The sequence below is a fragment of the Lycorma delicatula genome, chromosome 3 (genome assembly GCF_047948215.1).
Source record: "Lycorma delicatula isolate Av1 chromosome 3, ASM4794821v1, whole genome shotgun sequence".
NCBI classification, from domain to species: Eukaryota; Metazoa; Arthropoda; class Insecta; order Hemiptera; family Fulgoridae; genus Lycorma; species Lycorma delicatula.
The window spans coordinates 95,980,563-96,004,393 of NC_134457.1; the positions used below are offsets into that span (position 1 = coordinate 95,980,563).

The 23,831-nt window shown below is 31.2% G+C and overlaps 1 protein-coding gene across 1 annotated transcript in view; it reads right to left on the reverse strand.

Annotated features, from left to right (window-relative positions):
• Positions 1–23,831, reverse strand: part of LOC142321800 (endoplasmic reticulum metallopeptidase 1-like) — a 75,433-nt gene that overhangs the window by 37,931 nt on the left and 13,671 nt on the right. Inside the window, exons 2-5 of the mRNA XM_075360199.1 lie at positions 19,309–19,861; positions 8,798–9,057; positions 7,016–7,136; positions 387–695 (exon numbers count right to left, since the gene is read on the reverse strand). Of these exons, the coding sequence (XP_075216314.1) occupies positions 387–695; positions 7,016–7,136; positions 8,798–9,057; positions 19,309–19,861 (1,243 nt within the window). The remainder of the gene's footprint in view (positions 1–386; positions 696–7,015; positions 7,137–8,797; positions 9,058–19,308; positions 19,862–23,831) is intronic.

The window sequence follows — 23,831 nt, forward strand, 5'->3', positions numbered from 1 at the left end:
AATAATAAATTTGCTATTAAAGAAAAAAAGAATGACCTTTAAAAAAAAATTCAACATCTGCTTAAGTTGAAAAATTTTAGGATACTGGTTAAAAGAACAAGTTTTTCACCAGTGGTATTTTATCTTTACATTATGTTATATTCCAAGATGTTACACTACTCCCTGACACATTTTGGATGCAATGGATCACAAAGTTGCAGAAAGTAAAATATATTGTTTTGATCAGAACTCCCAAATATTTCAGAGAAATCTGACAGCTCATGTGTAAGAAAATTAATAGATTTACAACAATAATAGTGTAATGCATTTTAAGCATTTTAAATACCCTAAATACTCATACTCACAAATTAAATAAAATTCCTTGTAAATGTCTCTATATTGCTTACCTTCAGAAGTACTTTTTTTAATGTTCCATCTAATAGTATATACAGATAATATAAAGATAGATATGTTTAACATGTAGCCAATTAGTTCAGACCAATAAACAATCACAGCTCCAAGAATGTCAAAGAAAACAATATTTCCAGATTTATAAATTGGTGATGAATCAGCTAATTCTGGTGCAGTGGCAAGACGTACAGAGAGAGCCAAAATATTATCACCAGTCCTCTGTAATGTACCCAATGGTATTTGTGCTGCATTATCCAGTCGAGTATGATAAACATAACCATTAGATGACCAAGCAAAATCAAGTCCTGAACAAAAAAAATTTAATCATTAACAATGTTTTCACACTTCACACATATATGCTACCCTGACACCCGTAGGGGAAGACACATGCCTTATGACAATTCCAGTCGCCATACCACCCCTTCCCTTCCTAGCCCTATTGGGCTTCACCAGAGATCATTTTTTAGACTGTCTAAACCTGAAAACAAATCTCAGTCATCAATTTGGCCTCTGTCAGGATGCCACCAATGCAAATGCCTTCACAGACATTTTCATCAGCGTATTTACACAACTTACGATTGCCTTCATATGGCTTCCTCCAACCACGACCACCTACCATAACTTACAACCCTCAACTATCAAATTACCCAATTCATGAAAGTGCGATCCCCTTGCCTTCCTCTAACACTGAAGGTTTCATAAAAAACTTCTCCCCATAACTAACTTCAATCAGACTAAGCATTCAGATCATTACTTGAGTCCTTTAAACACCAGAAATACTATTCTCATATTATCAAAACAAGTGTTGATCACAACAATTTTGCCCAACAATTAAATTTAGTCAAATTCTCTTGATTTACTCAAAATCAAAAAAACAAATTCACAAATTTAATAAGCTTCTAATGAAAATATACCCTATCTCTTTTTGCTCTAGTCTGCTTTCGGGATTGAGGTCAATTCCTACACCTTCCCACACTGCAGCTCCTACAAACTTCTCTAACACATCCATTCTCATCCTAACAGCAAATATTTCAGCTAACCGGAGCTTGATGCCAAAACACCTATCTTGGCAAAGCACCCAGGCAGGCTCATAGCCAACCAGCTTGCTCTTCTTTCTATATATCCATAACAACATCAGATCTCCTCAAACATCTTCCGCAGAGCTAAGGATCTAAGGAAGCCAGCAACTATGTTCCATTCCCTTTCAGTTAAGAAAGGGAATTCTGGTTTTGATCCTGGTCAGATCAAAACCAGAATTGATCATCACAAGCACTCTACCTACTTTGGTACATTCAGCTTTGTACCGAGGGTGGGGGGTGGGGAGGCAGACATATAAGACATGGTACACATCACCATGGCCCTATACTCCGGACACAAGCTTGAATTAATCAAACCAAATCTGGCCAACCTATCTCAAAAAGCACCATGTCTAGAAAGAAACTGTGTAATATGCCGAATGGAGGAAATCCACTTAATAATCTGCATACTTTTCACATCAGGAAAGATACCATGCATATAATGGCCATAAGACAATTCAGTCCACCTGATCTGCCATAAATAGAAACCTTGATCATCTATTCTTTTATCCGCCCAGAGGTAAGTTGACCTACCTTTTTGCCATTATAACAAAATTGGCATTCAGTCACAAGGATATCAATAGGCTTAATACCAGAAATAACAAGGACCACCTCTCGACAGGCCGTCCTAAAAGCACCAATCGCAGATAACAATAGGAGATGCTGGGGTCTCAATAAAAAAAATTTCCTATAACATTTGTACCTCATTCATAGTCCAGAAAAGCGCAGCATACAGCATTATAGCTTCATATGCACCCTAGTATAAAGTATAAAACATGCATGATTCTGAAATTAAGCCCTCAAACACAGTGAACTGCTCTCCAAACACCGAGAAAAGCATTACAAGCTTTTTTGGCAGCATACTGAAAGTGCTCCCTGCATCAAAGATTCTCATCAAGGATAACACCTAAATACTTCTGCAGCAGGACATACCTACTTAGATGACCTGCCACTGATACACGAGGTTGTTGTGTAACAGCCAATACCATTGAACATCATCGTTGTTTTCTCTAGGCTGAACACCCATCTTTTGTTGCAAGCAAACTCCACAAGTGGATTATCTTGCAAGCCTGGAGTGCCCTCAATTCAATCTCAATCCCCAAATCTCCTTTAACCAGCAAAAGGCCATCATCCACATAAGTGATGATGTGGCATCCACTGGGTAATCTCAATCGCATCAAAGAATCAAATTTAAACACAGAGCAGGGTCCTAAAACACAACCCTGCAGATAATGTTTTTCCTACATCTGAGGCACCGTCTTGAAGAACGACATCTCGACTGCTTAACTATACAACACATTCAACTCATTCTGCTTATAATCACATTTCTGCAGCTGAAACAGGTCAGAAGGCCCTGCAGATTATTAAAAACTTCTGATACATCCAAAAAATATCTAAGACTTATTCAGATTCACTAGAAGAAACAATACTCAGTCTTCTAATTTGGCAGTTATAGTAAATATATGGGAAAAAATAAAAAAACCTTGCTTTCACTGATGACTTAAAAGGTTTTCTCCAGCTGCATGTCCACTACTCTGTCAGCCTCGAAGTAACTGTTTTCAAATTGCAGTGAATGATCATAGCATTTGTTCCAATATATTGCTGACAGCTCGTTAAATTTTTGTGGAACCATTTCTTTGACATCGATTTTATTACAGATATTAATGGCAGCTATATCATTCTTTACTTTTGCCCAAATTAATTTGAACAGGTTTAACTCTGGATGATAGATAGTATTGTAATCTCAACACACTGTGTCTGTATTTTCGAACTATATTATCCAGAGTAAATTTTTCGTATCATGGCTTGTTCAATTTTACAAGCTGGTACAATACAGAATTGAACATAACCGCATTAAGTTTCGTTTTTATAATCAGTCCAACAAAACTGCCTTTCTACTATTAAAATTTGGAGTTGAGTACAACATTTTATTATAAGATGCATTATTAATTACTAAAAATAAACGTTCTGGAAGATTTGGTGTCAACAGATTTTCCACCCATTTTTTGTAATATTAGATGTTCATTTCATCTTTATAATCCCCCCCCCTCCGACTTGGCATCTGATTTAAAAATTAAAAGCCCATAAGGAATACTACCAGTCTCATTTCCTGCGTGAACAATTTTAGTGTCTTCCCTTTATTAATATTTTTTTTATAGCTGTTGAACTGAATGAGGCATCAGTCCAGGCTTTTCTTTGCACATGTATGGAATGAATATACGATTCAACAGAAAAGACAATCAGATTTCCTTCCTCTCTGTACTCACATATTTTTTTTTTAAATAGTTGGTATGTTTAAAGCATGTATCATAATTTTTTATTAACAGCTGTCTGTTGTCATCTATCCTTATCCACTTGAAACCCATATTCAACAAAAGTTTTCTCAATGTCTTATGACTAAAATTGACGCCTAATTCTGGGTGTTCTTTTTTCAAAATATTCAGAATTTTATTTAAAATTGGTAATATATTGAGATTTTTATGAAAATTATAATTATGTTCTGTAATGCACTTTTTTGAAAATTGTCTACATTATTATTTTTTTTGCACACTTGTGTGAGTTTTACCAGGTGTACTGAAAGTTTCATTTTCTTTTAATTTATTTCAATCTGTCAAAACCTTTTTAAAAAGTCAACTAGTATTTCATATAGATTGGCAACATGAATCTGATCTTCTGAACATGACATATATGGATTTTCTAATGAAATATTTTTGAATAGTTCATTGTTAAGCAATTACTCTGACTTCTTAAAGCTATACCTGGCCCTAGTCGGCGAATTTGAGGCATAACTAAAGTACTGAAAAATATTTCAAATACTTTTGAAAAATACTGTTAAAACACAATATTAAAAAATACTGTTTAAAACCATGAAAACATAGTATTGAAAAATACTGTTAAAAATATAGTACAGAAAGATACTCTTTAATGTAAGAAATAAGATACCATTAATTTATATCAAGAGCTGCTTCCTCAATCTAACTGTACTAAACACTAACCGCAGTCAGTTATACTACAACATGATTGTCTCCCCACTATACAGTACACTCCCACAACTCTGCTCTTCTCTCACTAAATGAATGAGTGTGGATCCAGTTAAGTACCTAAGGTTAACTTTGGTGGATTATAACACTTACAAATTAACATTACAGTATGATTTCAAAGTGAGTAAGAGTGAAATTAATGTCTAATTTACCAGAAACAACATACTGGTATTAGATAATGCATCTTATTGTAATGTTGAAGAAAATAAAGCATCAAATTTATCATCAACAAAACAATCAATGATAGACTGTCTGACAAAAAGTAATGCTCCTTACAGGAAAACATATGCAAAGTATTACATGTGAAAACATGTAATACTTTGAATGTACTGTCTGTTAGGTTTGCATTTTGGATCACCATGCAATGATAATGGCCCAGTGCTTTTAATTCTTTGATTTCAACAATTTACTTTTAATTTTTATTCTAATTTTGGTTAATTTTTTTTTTTTACTTCTAAGTTTTACAATTACAAATAAAATTTGTAATTAATATTAAAATACAAATTAAATTAATTAAATATTTGAGTAAATATTTAAGTTTACAGTTATAAAAAAAAAATAAAAACGTATGGCATTATGGCAAGTTGTATTCTGTGTAGAAAGAAATCTGTAGGCTTTGTGTATTCTAGATAAAGTATTGGAACCCACCGGGTTGGTCTAGTGGTGAACGCGTCTTCCCAAATCAGCTGATTTGGAAGTCGAGAGTTCCAGCGTTCAAGTCCTAGTAAAGCCAGATATTTTTACACGGACTTGAATACTAGATCGTGGATACCGGTGTTCTTTGGTGGTTGGGTTTCAATTAACCACACATCTCAGGTATGGTCGAACTGAGAATGTACAAGACTACACTTCATTCACAATCATACATATCATCCTCATTCATCCTCTGAAGTATTATCTAAACGGTAGTTACCAGAGGCTAAACAGGAAAAAGAAAGATAAAGTATTGGAGCACTGCTTTATATTTTACTTTGAACTGTGTGTACTTATATATGTGAACTTATGCCAGTTCAGCTTGTACTACTCATACAAATCTATTAAGTATTAAGGCCTTGTCTAAAAAAAAAAGTTGATGACATTGCATGTACACAAAAAGAAGAATTGGCACTGTATTTTCATGCACTGTCTGTTAGGTTTGCATTTTGGATCATCATGCAATGATAATGGCCCAAAGAGATCAAAAAATAAATAATTACTTTCTAAAAGTTATAATGTAAGAAACTAATCTCATACTTAAAAATCTAGTCTGAGAGAAAATTACTAGAAAAATTCAAACAAGGAACAGACAAAGGATCCAAATGAGAACTTAAACACTGCAATTTGGACTACTTTGCCAAAAAGGGTATTTGTAAATATTTTTATTCTTCATTTTGGAGTTTACAGTATATTGTTATTAACAAAACTAAATTATCTCCTTCCACTGTCAAACTATGGTTCTACAGCTGAACAGCCTGAAAGTATGATTTTGCTGGTTTTTATCAACTTTTGATTACCCTTAAGAAAAATTATTGACCCAGTTGTACACCATTTTACATGATAAAACTTCTTATTTCAAACAGTTTTTTTTTAATATGCTTCAAAGGAAGTCCTTTTCTTCACAAAAATTCTCAAAACAGCACTGTACAAATTCCTGTGATATAATCCTCTTAAGATGTAATCTTACGGCAAAATCATCATTTTTTAAATCAATTATGTAATATCAATTTTATACCAAGCAAATGCTAACTTAATATGTTCCCACCTACTGACATATCTAAAAATTGTTATCTTCTACTGCCTGATGTATTCATCTTCAGATTTTGATGTATTTTCTAACGTCCACTAAATATGTTCTCACAGACTGAAAATCCGTAGAATGCCAGTTTAGACGGTCAATTTTAAAGCAAAAGGAATATGCTCAACTGGAAGAGTGAGGTCATGATGAACAAAATAAATCTAATGATGTAATCCCTGAATGTAGAAGAAAAATAAAATTTTCATACAACAAATTTTACTACTTTAAAAAAATGTTCTAACATTTTCCAATTTGATTCACAATACAGGAACATAATGATTTAGAATTTTTATAACCTTAGTCAATATATAAGGAAAATCTACACAAAAATCAACAGTTACTGACTCAGAACATCAAAATTCAGTCTAACATGACTAGGAGTAAAAATTACTCAACAGAAAAATACATGATACAAAAAAATATTTCACAATGACCAAGTAATATATTACAATAAGAATTAATTTAATACAAATACACTTGATATATATTTACAACAAATCACAGAGAGATTATCATCACACAATACTGCACTAAAAAAGAAACATTTTCTTGAGGGACTGGAAATTAAGGTAAATTAAAAGCATTGACATGGTTTACAAAATATAACAATATCTTAATCCTCAGTTTCATGAAACACCATCCAGTCTTTTAGACTCTAGATTTAAAACATTTTATACCTTTTTTCTTCTATCAACTATTAAATATCAATAAAATACAATAAAAGAAGTTCTCACCTGAAATATGACCAAAGTCACGAAATATTCTATAATCAGTATCACCAGGAATAATTCCACTTTGAAAGATTTCTTGAGCCAATGATGAAGCAAGTGGATAAGGAACAGTTTCAGCATATGCCTGAAAGTGAAATTAAATTGTTATAATTACTAAAATGATCAACATGCAATAATCTACAAATATTTTTATTATTCAATTATTTTTTTTATTAAAATAATAACATTGATTCAAACTAATAAATGAAGAAAATAAGTAAATCAATAAATAAATATATATTAAACTTGTAACATATACTAATCAATAAACAGAGTATGTCAGATGATGAATAATTGTATAAACCATTAATATACATGTATATTTATAATTGTAACCACCATGTATGTCTTAGTACAAATTATATATTTTTTTAATAATCAATTAATTCAGTAACATTTTTACCATTGTGCTAATAAAATTTAATATTATATAAAATACAAACCACCAAATACACTGTTATGTTAAACTTACCTTATTAATTTTCAATAACTAGCTTTTGCATTAACCCGCATCTTCAGTATTAAATTCTGTTTTCATAATATTAAGTTTAATATTTTTAATATAAAAATAGTCATTTTTAATGTTATAAAAATAAATTATTTTATTATTTTTATAATCACTATAACTTATTATCTTTTACTTATTATTTTTATATTAAAAATAATAATTCCAATGTTATAGAAATAGAGTTAATATCAACTGAAAATGCAGGATATCATGAAACTAGTTATTGAAAATTAATAAGGTAAGTTTAACTTATCTAATCACTGTGTTTGGTGGTTTGTATTTTATATAATATATATATTTATAAGTGACCTTATAAACCTTGTCACTTATAACAAGGTCATTTCTAACAAGAATTTGATTCGAATAAATAAAAATTTTTTAAAATGGTTGATTTTGTTAGTTGAGCTCAGATTTGGCCAGTAGGGATGCAAAGTAGTAGTCATTATCCACAAAGTCTAGCTAAAAGCTAAAGAAATAATAAAACCAATGAGCTAGCTAAAACCAATCAGAGATCATCCCCCAGTTTCATAGTATAACTTTCCTTTATACCTCCATCCAACCTAGAACAATAATGACCACTTTTATCCCCCTAACTCAGGATACTATCTCCACATCATTGGGAACTAACAGTTGTCCAAAAAACCTGACAATCTGATCAAATTTTACACACAAATTTGCATCTCGTCATTCACTAACCCACATATGTGCTCTTTGAATTTTGTCTTCTATATTAGACTGGACTTCAGGTAAGTCTGATGCTAAAAATAGGCTACAAAGGAAATTTTACAGTAAATATAAATCGGCCAATTAAAATTCTGAGAAAAAAACACTGTTTTCCTTAAAATAACAACCATAATCAAAAGCAAGAATGGAATGTAAAAATACAAAGAGACTATATATAAGTCTATAAGCAAATACATGTATCTTTTTAACATAAATAATAAAAACATTTTCATAAATTTAAAGCAAATTCAAATGTAACTTATGGCATGAGCTAAACATACTAAATTATAAAAAAATACACATATACATATATATATATATATAAAATAATAAAATAACCACCAAATTTTGGTATAGTTTAATTTTGGTATTAGGTTTTTAGGTTATGTTACTGTATTTGGTAGTATGTTAGCTTATTTGGTAGAGTGGTCAGTATATTGATGAATTTTCACAAAGTTTTATATATATATATAAAATCACCAACATTTATAATACAATAAATTTTATAAACCAACCTGCATAAGCCAAGGATGTTCTGGACCTGCTTGAAAAAGAATTTCTCTACCACCAGCACCACATGCTTCTAAATTGATAAAGGCACGTACTTCTTTAGCCCATTTGTGTTGTGTAATGAAACCATGAGATGCTTGTAATAAGTTCTCTTCAGCCCCATTAAAAAGGAAAATAATGTTATGAAGTAGAGCTTGGTTAGACTGTAATATCACTCTAAGTATTTCTAACATTACTGCACAACTTGCACCATCATCACTTCCACCTACATATAATTAAATTTAAAGAGAGACAAATAAATAAACAAGACAATGACAGCACAAAAAGTAATAACAGTAAGGCAGAAGATGAACAACATTTTCAGTTTTTTCTTTTTTTTACAGATCAGAAACAAATCTAACTCAGACAAATTATATATAGGCAATATTTAAAAAACTATTTTAAATATGTGCAGAAATACTGATTCAGGAAATGAATTCGAGAGCGAAAGTGAGCGAGTGAATGAGTTAGTGAAGGGCAAAAATATTTTTTTATATTACAAATGGCAATAAAATATGGACTTCCTAGAATGTGGAATGAAAAAATCAATGAAATGATATTACTAAAGTTTATTAATAATATAAATTCTTTAAAAAATAAATTAAAAAACTGTCAGCACAGTAGTTCATAGCTACTGAGTTAAGAGATAAAAAAGATGTCTTTTTGGCAAATTTCATGAAGCCAAGAACTCTCAACAAAGTATGCTTGTGAAAGTCTTTCAAAACTAAAACATCCATTCAAAACTGACAATTTGGTCCGCTGACAGTAGGATGTGGTCTCACTAACAATAAGCTTCAAAATAACATAATATGCAAATTAAAATTAGATTCATACTAAAAAGATTATAACTGATGTTTTATTGTAATAATAATAATACTATACCAGTTAAGTAATTACTATTACTGTACACACAGTTCCATAATTATTGATACACAACTAACATTTTTATTTATCAAGTATTTACGAGGAGTGATCAAGAAATAATGAGAATTAAAATTTTTATCAAAAAGCACTTACTAATTCTTCTATACTGATCTTGTCCCTTTCAAAGTAATCCACAAAGATGCAATATACTTATGTTACTGTTTCTTCAAATCCTCAAAACATTTGTGAAAAACATTTTTTGGTTTAGCCTTAAGTTCACTTAGCGATTTTTTCTTTATCTGATCTATTGTTACAAATTGTTGTCCTTTTAATGCATCCTCTAAACGCATGGAAAGAAAAAAAATCACAGCTGTCATGTCTGGACAATATGGAAGCTGCAGCATCAATAAGGTGTTTATTTTTTTCTGAGTAATCACAAATTATTAAGATTAAGTGAATATTAGTGATTAATAATGTGGGCTGAAGAATTACTGTGGTACAAAATTCAATAAGGGTTTCCCCACATTTGTGGTTGCTTTCTTCACACTGACTCTATAAACAATGTAAAACTACTAAAGTAATAGTGTTTGTTGACTGTACAACCTTGAGGTAAGAATTCATACTGAATCACACCAGTATAATTTTAAAAAAACCATTAACCTAAATTCAATCAAACTCTGTACACTTTTTTTGGGTTTGGTTCTTCGTGAAGCTTCCATTGGGATGATTGGACACATTTTGTGCCCTATTTGATATCTTTTAGAATTCTTAGATAACAACAACGTAATAGTGAATCAACAATTATTGATCACAAAGTCTTTGGGATCAAGACTTTGCAAAGATTTTCATTAGTAGTTATGTTAAGATGTCCAACCCTTTTGTCATCTTTATGGCCTTCTTGAAACCATTTTACCCCTCAATAACCCTTGAAATTGATATAATATCATCACCAAAAGCTTCTCAAACAAATTCGTCATTTCAATGAACTTTATTCCATTTTTAATGCAAATCCTTTGTTCCATCATTTTCAAATAAAATAAAGCGCCACTAGAAATAAAATTCATTCTAATTACTTGGCTGCCAAATTTGAATTACGCTTCTAATACAGCTGAAAATATTGATAAACATTATAGATAATGCTGCCATCGCATGGGGGAAAATTAACTCAGGCAAAAGACAAAGCACATAAAATTAAAAAATTCTTGTAATTTTTTTATCTCAGAACATACATGCCATAATGATGTTATTTTTCATATTCAGAAGTAAATATTAAGTAACAGTAACTAGCACAAAATCACTAAACGCAACATTCATTTGATAATAATAGTACAGATTACATGTAATCAATTTTTTTTTAAATACAGAAATTACACATTTAAATCACAAAACTCGGTTCAATGAATTTTATTAATGTAGGATTAATTTAATATATATTAATTAGCATTTCTTTCTGATTTATCACCATAGTTCTACCTCACCATTTTTGATGCATTTTTTTTACAAAAAAAATTAATGTTGCTGATCCACACACAACTCAAAAACTAAAAAAATGCAAACTTAATCATAATCTTGATTACAATACGGTTGTACATTTTCCAGGTTGGTAGGGCTGTTTACCATTGCAGAAGGACATTACAATTTATTTAATTAATATCAATGGATTAAAACATTTATTTTTAATGAAACAAAAACCAAAATAAAATTTATAAATTTTTCTAAATTTGTCTTGCTTTCACAAAATAAATAACGTTTTATATCAACAAAATAATTAAATTATCATTAGATAAATAAAAGGCTTGAATCAATATTTAAAACTCTCTTACCAAAAACTAAAGAAATTTATTTTTTAAGACATATAATTCGATAATATAATATACTGCATATCTTGAATTGCATATTGTAGAGTGTCTTGTATTAAGTGTAGTAGCAATGAAAGGACTACATATTTTTTTTCACAAATAATTTTTTATTTTTATTTTCTTAATAACACTGATAGACAAAAAAAAAAGTTTAATGTTTCTCTAACTGTGATACCGATTTCTTGAATTGTTTTTTTGCGTATATTACAGATCTGTAAATACAATTTTTCTATCACCCTTAGTTTTAAATAAATTATGCTTAAAAAAAAATTAAGGGAAAATATAGTTAAACTCTGTAAAATTTATAATTTTCCACAGCCATGCCTGTATTAGAATGATTTCGCTGATGCTTTTCTTTTATAAATAGCCTCAGGCACATCCCGAATTAATGTCCAACAGTAATTGTCTATCATGTTAGTACTCCATTTCCCTTTATAGCAGCTTTCCATCACCAAAATGTCTTGGTGGAAACGTTCACCATGTTCATCACTTATGTCTCCGAGGTTGTCCGAGAAATGTAATTTTAAAGACATATTACATTATATCCCATAGTTCTGTATGAAGTAAGAGGTTGATTAACAATATTGTGGTAATTGTTGGATTTTTGTTTGCCGAGAAAACCTTTGCAAACATCTTTAAATGAAACCCAAACTGCACTTTCTACATCATTTAAAATTGAGTTAAATACATCATCTTTGACCAACTATCTTATTTGAGGACCAAGAAATATTCCTTCTTTAATTTATCCTTCATTTACATTTGGAAACTTCTGCCTGAAGAGCAAAAATCCAGGACTATTCTTCTTCATGGCTTTACAAAATGTTTCATTAGTCCTAGCTTGATATGGTGAGGGGGTAAAAATATTTGTTTTGGGTTCAACTAAGGGCTCATGAATAATATTTTTCCCATTTGGAGTTAAGTTGTTCTGTTTCTTTCACTATTTGCTAACATAAGTTTTATCCCTAGCTCGGCTGTCCCATTCGCAAAGAAAACACATATACTTAGTACAGCCTAACTGCATGCCTAACAAAATAGCTATAACTTTCAAATCACCACATATGTTCTAGCTATGTTTTTTTATAATTTATTTTTTCAAGAACGTCTCATCACATTGTATGTCTCTTTCAAATTAATACCATAAGCAATTGGTGTCGGAGGATATTTGTTACCATTGTGTAGTAGAACCACTTTCAAACTATACTTGGACGAATCTATGAAAGGGCACCAGTTGTCAGGTTTATGAACTTGTCCTAAGTGCAACATAAGCTCATCAATATTTATGCAATAAACTAAATTATTTTAATCAATAAAGTACTGGGAAAGTTCTTTTTATCGGCTTCGAAAGCCTGAAACTTTTGTATTTTTTTGAAGTAAATTCCAACCTTGAGTTTCAATCCTAACAACAGTTCAGCTTGATTTTTTGATAAATTTAAATCCTTAACCAAGTCATTTAATTCACTTTGTGATATAAGATATGACTTATTGGAAGATAACTCAAAATCATTGTTGTCTTCTTCAGTACTGCCTGATTCTTCCATCGCTGCTTTCAAAACATACATTCATAGGTGGCTCAGGAACTGGAACAATTTCACTGTGAGGTACAGGCCTGATTGCAGATTGCAATGAAGGATATTTTACAGTATGTTTAGATTCTTTAGAAATTCCAGACACACCTTTTAAACAAAAGTAACAGTCGGTTACATGATTCTTTGGTTCACATCAAACCATAGATACACCAAATGGCAAAGCCTTCCATATACCTTTCACCCATTCTGTTAAATATAAAGAACAATTAGTGCATACTATCAGGAGCACACATCTTATCCTGATCGCCATTATACACTGAAAGTGACAAATGATATGCTTTTTTAATTAAAGCCATAATGTTTTTTCTATTTGATTTTATAGTAAATTTACCACATACAAAAAAAGGCATCCACATCATTTACACAATTTTGAGGCATTATGACGCTACACTGTTAACAAACTTAAGACAGCAATAAAACTGAACAAAATTAATTCATTCTAAATCCAGGGCATAATACAAACAACACAGCTGTGTTTTCAGCTTCATGTTTTGACCTGCACAGACATGTTAATCTTGTCCATGAATGATCACTCTTCAGTATTAGATATGATGTCGTAATATGTGACTATTTTATGATTTAATTCTTTGTCTAGTATTTTGTTAACATAATTTGTAACTATAAATAAACATTTATAGTTACAAATTATGTTAACAAAGTTAAACAATAAAAAATGAGCTAACAAAATACAATAGAGGAGCTTAAAATGCTAACTATATGTTGAAAAATGAAAAAAATCCTTTAATTAAAATTTAAACATTTTTCAAAAACGGTGGATGATAGAAAAATTCATATTTGTTTTCTGCATCAAAAAACAAATTAAAATCATGTATCACATGTTAGGAAACAAAAATTATATTTATCACTGTAATTAAATGAATAATAGTATTCAAACTTCTATTTATATCAATATTTTTAAAGTTTCCTATTGTTATATTGTTTTCAGTTATTACATTAATAATTGACATCAAAATCTTGTACAATAGTATAAAATGACAATTGAAAAATGAAACTTCTTGTAACCTATTTTCTTGAATATCTGGTGGCAAGCAGGTTATATAATAAGTTAAGGTTAATCCATAGATCATTTGTCCAGTGAATATGGAGCTGCCAAGTTGAAAATAAACAGCTGCAGCATATTATTTTAAATTATATCTTTCTTTATAAAAATGCCCTCTTTTCTTCATGGATCTTTGAGTAACAAATTTTTAAATTATTAAAATGGGAAAAACTTGGTAATCCACTGTTGGTGGGACTAATTGCTTTATTTAAATGTATATCATATTTTATCTTATCTGGATATCATATTTTGCCTTCGAATCAGAAGTGCATTATCATGAAACTAGTTTAGAATTATTGAAGAAGTTATTATTAATCATAAAGACCACAATAGCAATTTCATTTTTGATGAAAATTTTTATAATATTATGAATAATGATAATATGTTCATGTGTAAGTAGAGATGGAAATTTTGCAGGATGTCTTTAAATTACAGCTGCAGCAAAAATCTTTCCTGAGTACTAGTTCAGAATATATTGCACAGAAACATTTACATGCTTTCTGGGGAACAAAAAAAAGCTGAATAGTAATTTTTCAAGCCATTATTAAAAAAATATTTATACTTTAAAAGAAACACAACAGAAAGTAACAGTAAAAAATCTTCTTAAAAACATTATGAATTAAATATATCCTACAATGTCAGAGGTCATTGTAAATGTAATTGAACTGCCCCCTCAAATTATGTTAATAAATGAAATAAATAAAATAAATACCGATAACATTACAAATGTTTTGCCACATAGCAAAACTTTATGTACAAGGGATATTTCTAAAGTAAAGAATGCTTGGAAATTTCTCTCCTTAAGGTTGACAACCTGTGTTGTTCATGGCCACACTAGTAATGTACACACTGCATTGTTATCTGTAAGTTGTCATATATTTGATTACGTGTGAGTTATTAAGTTATAAAATGAATAGAAAAATCGATGTTGCCAACGACTGTGAAATACATGGAGTCAAATGTTTTTTAAACCGTCAAAACATTAAGCCGGATGAAATTTATTGCCAGTTGGTTGCTGTCTACAGTGATAATGTAATGAATGAAAGAAATGTCCAAAAATGGTGTGAAAGGATAGAAATAACAGTGCTTGATGAAGAACGTCCAGGGAGGCCCTTGATAATCAGAGGTTTTGTTGAAATGCATCGATGATGAAGTCAGAAAAGATTGTTGCTCAACGATTTCCAACCTGACCCTTTTTTTTCCTGATGTCTCAAGAGCTGTTATTGTTTGCATTGTTCACGACCAATTAGGCACCAGAAAGGTTTGTGCACGTTAGGTGCCGCACATCTTAACGGAATGTCACAAAACAATCCAAATGGGATCTGCTTTGGAATTTTTGATACACTACACAGAAAAAGGTGATGAGTTCCTTAATTCAATTTTTACTGGCAATGAAACATGAATTTTGTATTACACACCAGAGAGAAAACAACAGTCAAGTGAATGGCATCACCCTCAATCACCAACCAGACAAACAAAGGTCAAGCCACAGACATTTGGATGCAAACTGATGGCCACAGTCTTTTGGGATCAGTTTGGAATACTGCTGATTGACTTCATGCCACTGGAATGACTATAAATGCAGAAGCCTACTGCAAAACTCTACATAAGTTATGATGTGCCATTCAAAATTGGTGACATGGGCGCCTGACCAACGACGTCATCATGATGCACAATAATGCACATCCGCATGTTGTGGGTCTGAAACGTGATTTACTGAGAACATTTGTTTGGGAAATTTACGATCACCCACTATATAGTCCAGCCTAAGCTTCTTTTGATTACCATTTGTTTGGGAAATTGAAAGAATTTTTGAGTGGTAAGCAATTCACGAGTGACGATAAACTTAAAAATGCTGTTAATCAGTGGCTAAATGGTCAGGTGGCAGAATACGACAAGGATATATTTATTAAAGCTGGTGTTATCACTACAATAAATGTCTTAATTCATGTGGTAATTATGTAGTTTAAGAAAAATAAAAAATATTTATAAAGTTTTCAGAATAAATTTTTTTACAATGAAACGGTCTTTACTTTAGAGAAACCTCTCATAATTAACACTGTGACAAAATAAATAATAAAATCGTAAACAAATTGAACAGCACTTAAAAAAACAAACATTAGCAACTAACTTAACTCTTATTTCAGAAAACAGTAATAACATGGTAAATATCTAAGAGAATTTCAGTTTGTGTAAACTGTTTAAAATTTTGAGTGGTCTTCCTCCTCATATACTAATGTTAAAAGTGGGAACAACTGCCATTCTTTTAAGGAAATGTTTCAACTGATGTAATGAATGGCAACAGCTTAACTGTATATAATATATATAAAAATTGATTCAAACTTGAAGTTATAAACAAACAAAGAAAAAGTACTCCTTCCATACACAGATTTAACACTGTCTGATATGCCCATTGCAATTTTCCTTTAAGAGAATGCAGTTTTCCACATGACCTGCTGAAGAGCAATAAATAAAGCACAGGGGAAAATGCTAAAAATATATAAAGAACAGATAATAAAAATATTCATAGGATTGTCGATAAGGGCACATTCAATTTAAGGAATTAAAGTAGAAATATAACAGCCAGATCAGTAACACTAACTACTGCATATGAACAGTTTTTGATGAACCAGTAACACATTTTTTAATGAATCATATTTTCAACCTGAAATAATGAAAAATGCATAATTTTGCATGGATCCACAAATAGAGTTTTTACATTCAAAAGTAGAAAATAGAATAAATAAAACTCCCATTATGTAACTAATACACAATTTTTCTCAAAATAACAATCAACAATCAATAGTCTATAATAAATAATTAAATTAGAAAAGGCAGAACATTATTAAAACAGATTATGTGTAAAAATTCTACAATAATCTAAAAGACATTGCTGTATTGATGTTTAAACAAGTTTAATTACGTTTATAAATAAATTAATTACGAATAGTTTAATTGTTAATTTTAATTCTCATACCTTCAAGCACACAACTAGCTTAAAAATGAACAGGAAAAACAACATTCACAAACAAGCAATTGTATAATATTATTAAGATTATTATCTGCAAAGTAATAAGAAAATTAACAATAAATATATAAACAATTACTGGGAAAACCAGTTTATTTCTTAATAATAAAAAGTAGCAAAAAAATGAATTTCATTACATTTTAATTAAAAAAACAATAAATTTATATAGATTTAATCAACTAAATACTGATAAATAGCAATGAAAAATAAAATTAATTACTGTTGTTTTTTTTAAAGTTTTTTTTTAATTATTAATAATTACAACCCATGCATAATTATATAAATTTTTATAGCATAATATATTTATTTTAAAAAACCATTAAATAAAATTTAAATTCTGCTAATAAAAGCAAACTTATTGATTTTTTTCATAAAAAAACTCTCACAGAAAACACAATTCCAATATTCATGCACACATTATAACATCAAAACAGTCACATCTTCAAACCAGCAAATGATGTTCACAAATGAAACACAACATAAATTATCTTATGTTTCTAAACAAAACAAAAACTATCCTGATCTGCCCCGATCGAACATGTTCCACTGTGGGTTTTAGTCCACATCCTCAACTCCCACTTCTTTGACTTTTAATTTTTTCCGTCCTGAGAAGACAGCACAGGAATTGTATCACCAACTTTCAATGGTTCAAACTATAGTGCCATGCAAGCACTACAACTACTTTAACAGACAGCAAGGGTCTGCCACTTCTTTATTTGGGGCTCAATCAAGAGGTGACAGCCATCCTGATTTGTTTTATATTCAAAATAAATGTTTCATAAACAACAAAGATCTATCAGGTCAAAGACTGATAGGTCAAAGACCTATCAGTTTTATCCCTAAACTCTATAATAAAACATAAATTTCAAATATGAGAATTAAAAGCAGCTTAGATTTGATAAACAGAATAAGTAAATAGAGTGTAAATGCATTAATTTCTTTGATCTCACAATTATACGTGTAAAAACACTTCAGAATAAAAAAAATCCTAAAAGAATACAGATATACAGTGTACAAAAAAGAATTCGAGGTTTTAAAGTTATTCTCTTAAATTTGACTTACAGTAATGAATCACAAATAAAATGAGAGAGTAACTCTTGCAGTGTTTCCTACACAATTGTTGAATGTGAGCACCTTTCATCATGCAGTATACATCCAACCAGTAGGAGAGTTCGTCCCGTATTTTAACCAACATGTCCAAAGTAATGGAAGTAACAGCTATTTTAATCATGCGGCCTCAATTCAGGCAGATCAGTAAGGAGAGTAGGCACGTACACAAAATCCTTTATAAAATCCCAAAGGAAAAAACACATGGTCAGATCAGGTGACTTTGAGGCCGCTGGAAACAAGCTCTGTCATTGGCTTCATATCAAAGGATCCAGCAATTTGGGAAAATGTCACTTAACCAATCCCACAATCTGTTATACCAAAATTCTATTTTATACACTGTTTTACTGCACAATTTAAGCTATATAACCTTACACAATGTTTTGTAACATTAAACTATAACATATGTTCTTCACAACATACCACCTGGAGAGTATAATAATTCAAAATTAAGATTAACAGCATGTACAAAATAAATAATCATACGTGCTTTAATTCACTCCTATACATACAAAATGAAGGTGTGATAAACTACAACACAAGAACACAGCGGATATTATGAAGCATAACTAGATATGTCAAACAATCTCAATGATTTTTCTTCCAGATAGCAATTTTGTATTAACAATTTCCACAGTAATCATACCAACAATGTGTTGTTAAACTTCTTTTTAAAGATTTTTTGTTAATTTTTGATTAGTTTTTAATTAAAGAGCAAACCATTCTGTTTAGCACACTGCCTTCAATTAGCTTTTCATAAAGTTGCATTCACTGAAAGAAAGCAAAGTACAAGCTTCTTCAAGAGCAAAATTGTTCGTCCATTGTTTATAATTCCTAGAAGAATATGAATGTAGCAATAAATTTACACTAATTTTAAATGAATTCAAATTTATGTATCCCTGAAATTATTAGATGAAACAATAGAAATGCAAATGAACTAAAGTAAAATAAATGAAAGAAATCAGTAACATACCTGGGCTATCAGTAACAGTATCAAAATGGCAATTTAATAATAAACTATGATGGGTTTCCTCAAGTGGTCCAATCTTCACAATAACATTCTGTACATTTTTATAAACATTTGTCATCCCATCCAAAAAGCTTAGTGGAAAAGCACCACTAGTTTTCTGAATGTCAACTGATATCCTGTAATTTTTATCGGCTTTTGAAATAATTGAATTTATTTCTTTAGATAAAAAATTAACAGCTAAAACTTCATTTTCAAAACTACCGGTAGGCCTCGGTCCTAAGCTCGTTAAATTAAGTACATGATTCTTAGCTCTTTGTGCGATAAATCTTCCAGGATTTGTTACTTCATCTTCTAATAGTAAAGGTGTAGGTAAATGTTTTTCCACTTCAACTATAATCACAAATATTAACACTAAAGAAAACAAAACAACAAAATAACAGATTGATGGAACGGGTAACATCGGCCTGAAGCCATGCTTACTATCTCCATAATGTTTAGGTAAAACATTTGCATGCTTATATTTTGCTCTGAAACGAACACCTGATGGTTTTTCTGCCTGAAACAAAAATACAAATACATAATTTTTAAAAAATAATTCTAAAACTTAAAATAAAAAATAAATGATAAAACTTAATCATTACACTTTTAATAAGATCATAAGATACAAGTAAATAATAATTAAACTTAATTTTTACATTTTATTCAATTAAGGAAATAAATATAACTTCTTTATCTTTCCATGAGGCATGTCATACAAACCCATGAGATCACAAGGACAGTAATATTAATTTAGTTAAGTAGCTGGGGAAAGAAAGGATCATCCCAATTCACAATGTTCCTTGGTTCTGTTATTAGAAAGCTGTTAATGAAGTGCAGCACAACATGTACTTTATTCAGAAGTACATAAAATGAAGTACAGTATATGAAGTAAAGTATAAAATCAAATGATGTCTTTGGAAGAAGAATAAATAAACACTACTTTCTTGCCCACTGCAGCTTATTCAGCACATAAGAGTTAGCAGCAGATAAACAACCTGTGCTTTTACACATGACCACCCAACAAGAAGTGTAATGTATTTAGGGTGTGTGTATGTATGTTCCAACTTAGCAGCTCAATGGCTGAGTGTCATAGGCTCTATACATATAGTGTTGCCGAATGGCTTCAACAGCACGTGGCACTGTATAACCTTGTAGTAGCCCTGAGAAGGGCTGTTGTTGTCATTGACGACTCGTAATTTATAACCTTGTGGTAGCCTAAAAAGGGTTGTTTTTGTCGTTAGCTCTGAGAAGAGCTGCTGGGTTCATAAGCTGCTCTCCGACAAAGTCGACTTGGCTGTAGTCAGGGAGTTGTAGCTCATTCATTGAAATCAGACCAGACTTCCCCTCAGCAGCAGTTGGGTTCCCACAACAGCATGGCAGTGGTGGCCCCCAGAGGCCCACAGTTTTGGGTCGGCGTCGGTCGTCTGTTGCCGGCGCAGCCAAGATGGTTCTCCCCGAGCAACCCCACACTGGGCCGGCTCCTGCTGCTGAGTCCGCCAGCCGGGGCGTTGAAGCCCGGCAAGCTGGAGCGAGAAGGTAGCGCCCGCATCCAGCGGCTCCCTCGGAGGGTCAGCCAGGCCTACTGCTCCGGTGGAGATGTTGGCATCCGTTGGGGATGTTAGCATCTGCCAGGGGTCCCACATTAAGACAGCCAGAGAACTTCTGTCTTCTCCCATTTTCTTCTTCTTCTTGGTCTTCTCCAGGTGATGGTCGATGATGAATTAAAAATTCACTCTCGTGCACAGTCTTTTATTGGAGCCTAGAGTGGTGGGGCCGCAGCCCGGCTACGGTTGGAGAACTGCGCAGTCATCTGCACGGCGTGAGTGACGCTGTGCAAGCACGTACGTGTACTGTGCTCTCTCGACATCTGAGCTGCTACCGTTGCCGATATTAAGTTCTGCATATATGTGATAATAATACATAGTGGATATTCTCCTGTTGAAGCACAAACTTTAACGAATTGAATTAATGAACTCTTGTGTTTACAATTATTTTCTTGTTGGGTGTTATAAATAATAGATTTAGGCGACCTGAAAAATCACAACTCACACTTCTCTGTTTAAATTCAATAACTATTCTCAAGGATGTACAAAAACATCCCATTCTTGGCTTAATAAGGAAAGAAAGTAATGAGATGGTTTCACCTGCATTCTTCAATGAGCCAAAAATACTGCTGCACAAAGCATGAAAGCCTACCTAAAAATCTAGGTAATACACAGCTCTTTAAGTGATACTTTCACTCTGTTTACAACCTGACTTGCTAAATAATGAACAACATTACTTTCAGAAACTGCTACTCCTGAGAATAAGCCTCAATATATTGCATATTTTACAAGCGTCAAAGTTGGTCATTTTGCAAGTGATGGGTGAATATTTATGTTGTTACATATGGGACATAAAATTAATGTTAAGGAACCTTTTTGTTAAGAAACAAAGCGATATTATTTAAAGACAAGAGAGATGTTTACACAAAACCTTATATGATAACTTATGATTAATTTATCTTTTGTAAATGTTGTAGCTATAAGCTACTGTTAAACTCCAGTAGTATAAAGTAATCAGTTTAAAAGTACACAAATATTACTTTAACTCATATTTATTAACTCATCACAATTTATTTAATGAGATGAGATGGAAGAAATGATAGATGGAAAAATGCAGGACTCGTACTAGGAATTAGTCCTGAAACAGCTGATCTAGAAGCCAGCTTGTTAAACACTATAAAATTGTTCAGCAACATGATTAACATCAACAATATTTTAAATTGTAAGCAAGACTGTGTAAAAAGTAATAACTTATTTTGAGAATTACATTCTGCAAATTTTATTTTAGAAAAAGAATAATATGAGCTAATGTAGGGAATGTAAAAACAGCAGCAATATTGGATGAATGAAGTTAGGGTACAGGAACTAAAGAAAGTGTCACTAAAGGAGGGCAAACTGTTAACAAAGAGGAAAAGGTGGAAAAAATGTATCGAAAATTATACCAGTCCAACACAGAGCAAATCATTTTCCTATTGAAGATCAAATTGAAATTGAAAAGGATGATGTAAAGATTAACAATTTTAGAAATGAAATTTTATAACAATAAAAGATATGAAGAATGGAAATGCTGTGGGAATACATGAGCTACCAGAACAAGTGATTAATAAAAATGGATTCCAGAAAATTGTGCAATATGATCTACAACTACAATAATAGGATGTGGCCAGGTGATTTTATTTTCCCAGCTATAGCAATATATACTGCTGTAGCTACAATGGGAAAGTACAGAGATCAGTCAAGAAAAAAAAAAGTCTAAAAAAATCGGTCTACTTTAAATTTTGTGCCTTAAGGTGACATTTAAAAAAAAATGTTTTTAACAAAGGAATTTATCTAAATAGATTATAAATAATTTGTGAAAAGATTACTTATTCTAATGCTCCCAAGTCCAAAATACTTATTTTTGTCAGACGGATGTTTGTTTGTGTGTATGTATGTATATATATGGTTCTATAATTCTAGATCCCACTCACCAATTTTCTTCAAATCTGTTAGTCAAGTACTACTTTCAGGGGAAAGAATGTTATTAAATATTTTCAAAAATTGGAAAAAAGAGGTGGGACTGTTTTGGCTGAAATAAAATTTTAATTCTTTATTAGGACACAAGAAAAAACTTTTTTTCTTGCAAAAGTTGAAGTTTTTTTTTGGAATTAAAAATTATCAAAAAATTTTTTTTTTTAATTCGTCCTGCTCCATAAGAAAATTACATTATAGTTTTTTATTTTTTTGCTGTATTTTGTTCAAGAAAGGGGTTATTGGAAGATTTTTCTACTTACATTTTCTACATGCAGTAGGCCTTTAAACCACTATAAATCTTGTTTCCCATGCCACTCTAATGGTCTGCAGTAACAAAAGTTTTTTTTTAAAATTTAAATCCATCTTGCAAGTTACCCATTGCAATTAAAATGTAAAAATCTTGATTTTTTTATAGCCTTTACTCTTTAATATTTCTTGATAAAAAAAAATTGGCCAAAAATTTCCACCCTCTCCCTTGAAAATTATAACTTTATTTATTTAGAACTTTTTTTTTTTTTTTTTTGTGTTCAGTCATTTGACTGGTTTGATGCAGCTCTCCAAGATTCCCTATCTAGTGCTAGTCGTTTCATTTCAGTATACCCTCTACATCCTACATCCCCAACAATTTGTTTTACATACTCCAAACGTGGCCTGCCTACACAATTTTTCCCTTCTACCTGTCCTTCCAATATTAAAGCGACTATTCCAGGATGCCTTAGTATGTGGCCTATAAGTCTGTTTCTTCTTTTAACTATATTTTTCCAAATGCTACTTTCTTCATCTATTTGCCGCAATACCTCTTCATTTGTCACTTTATCCACCCATCTGATTTTTAACATTCTCCTATAGCACCACATTTCAAAAGCTTCTAATCTTTTCTTCTCAGATACTCCGATTGTCCAAGTTTCACTTCCATATAAAGCGACACTC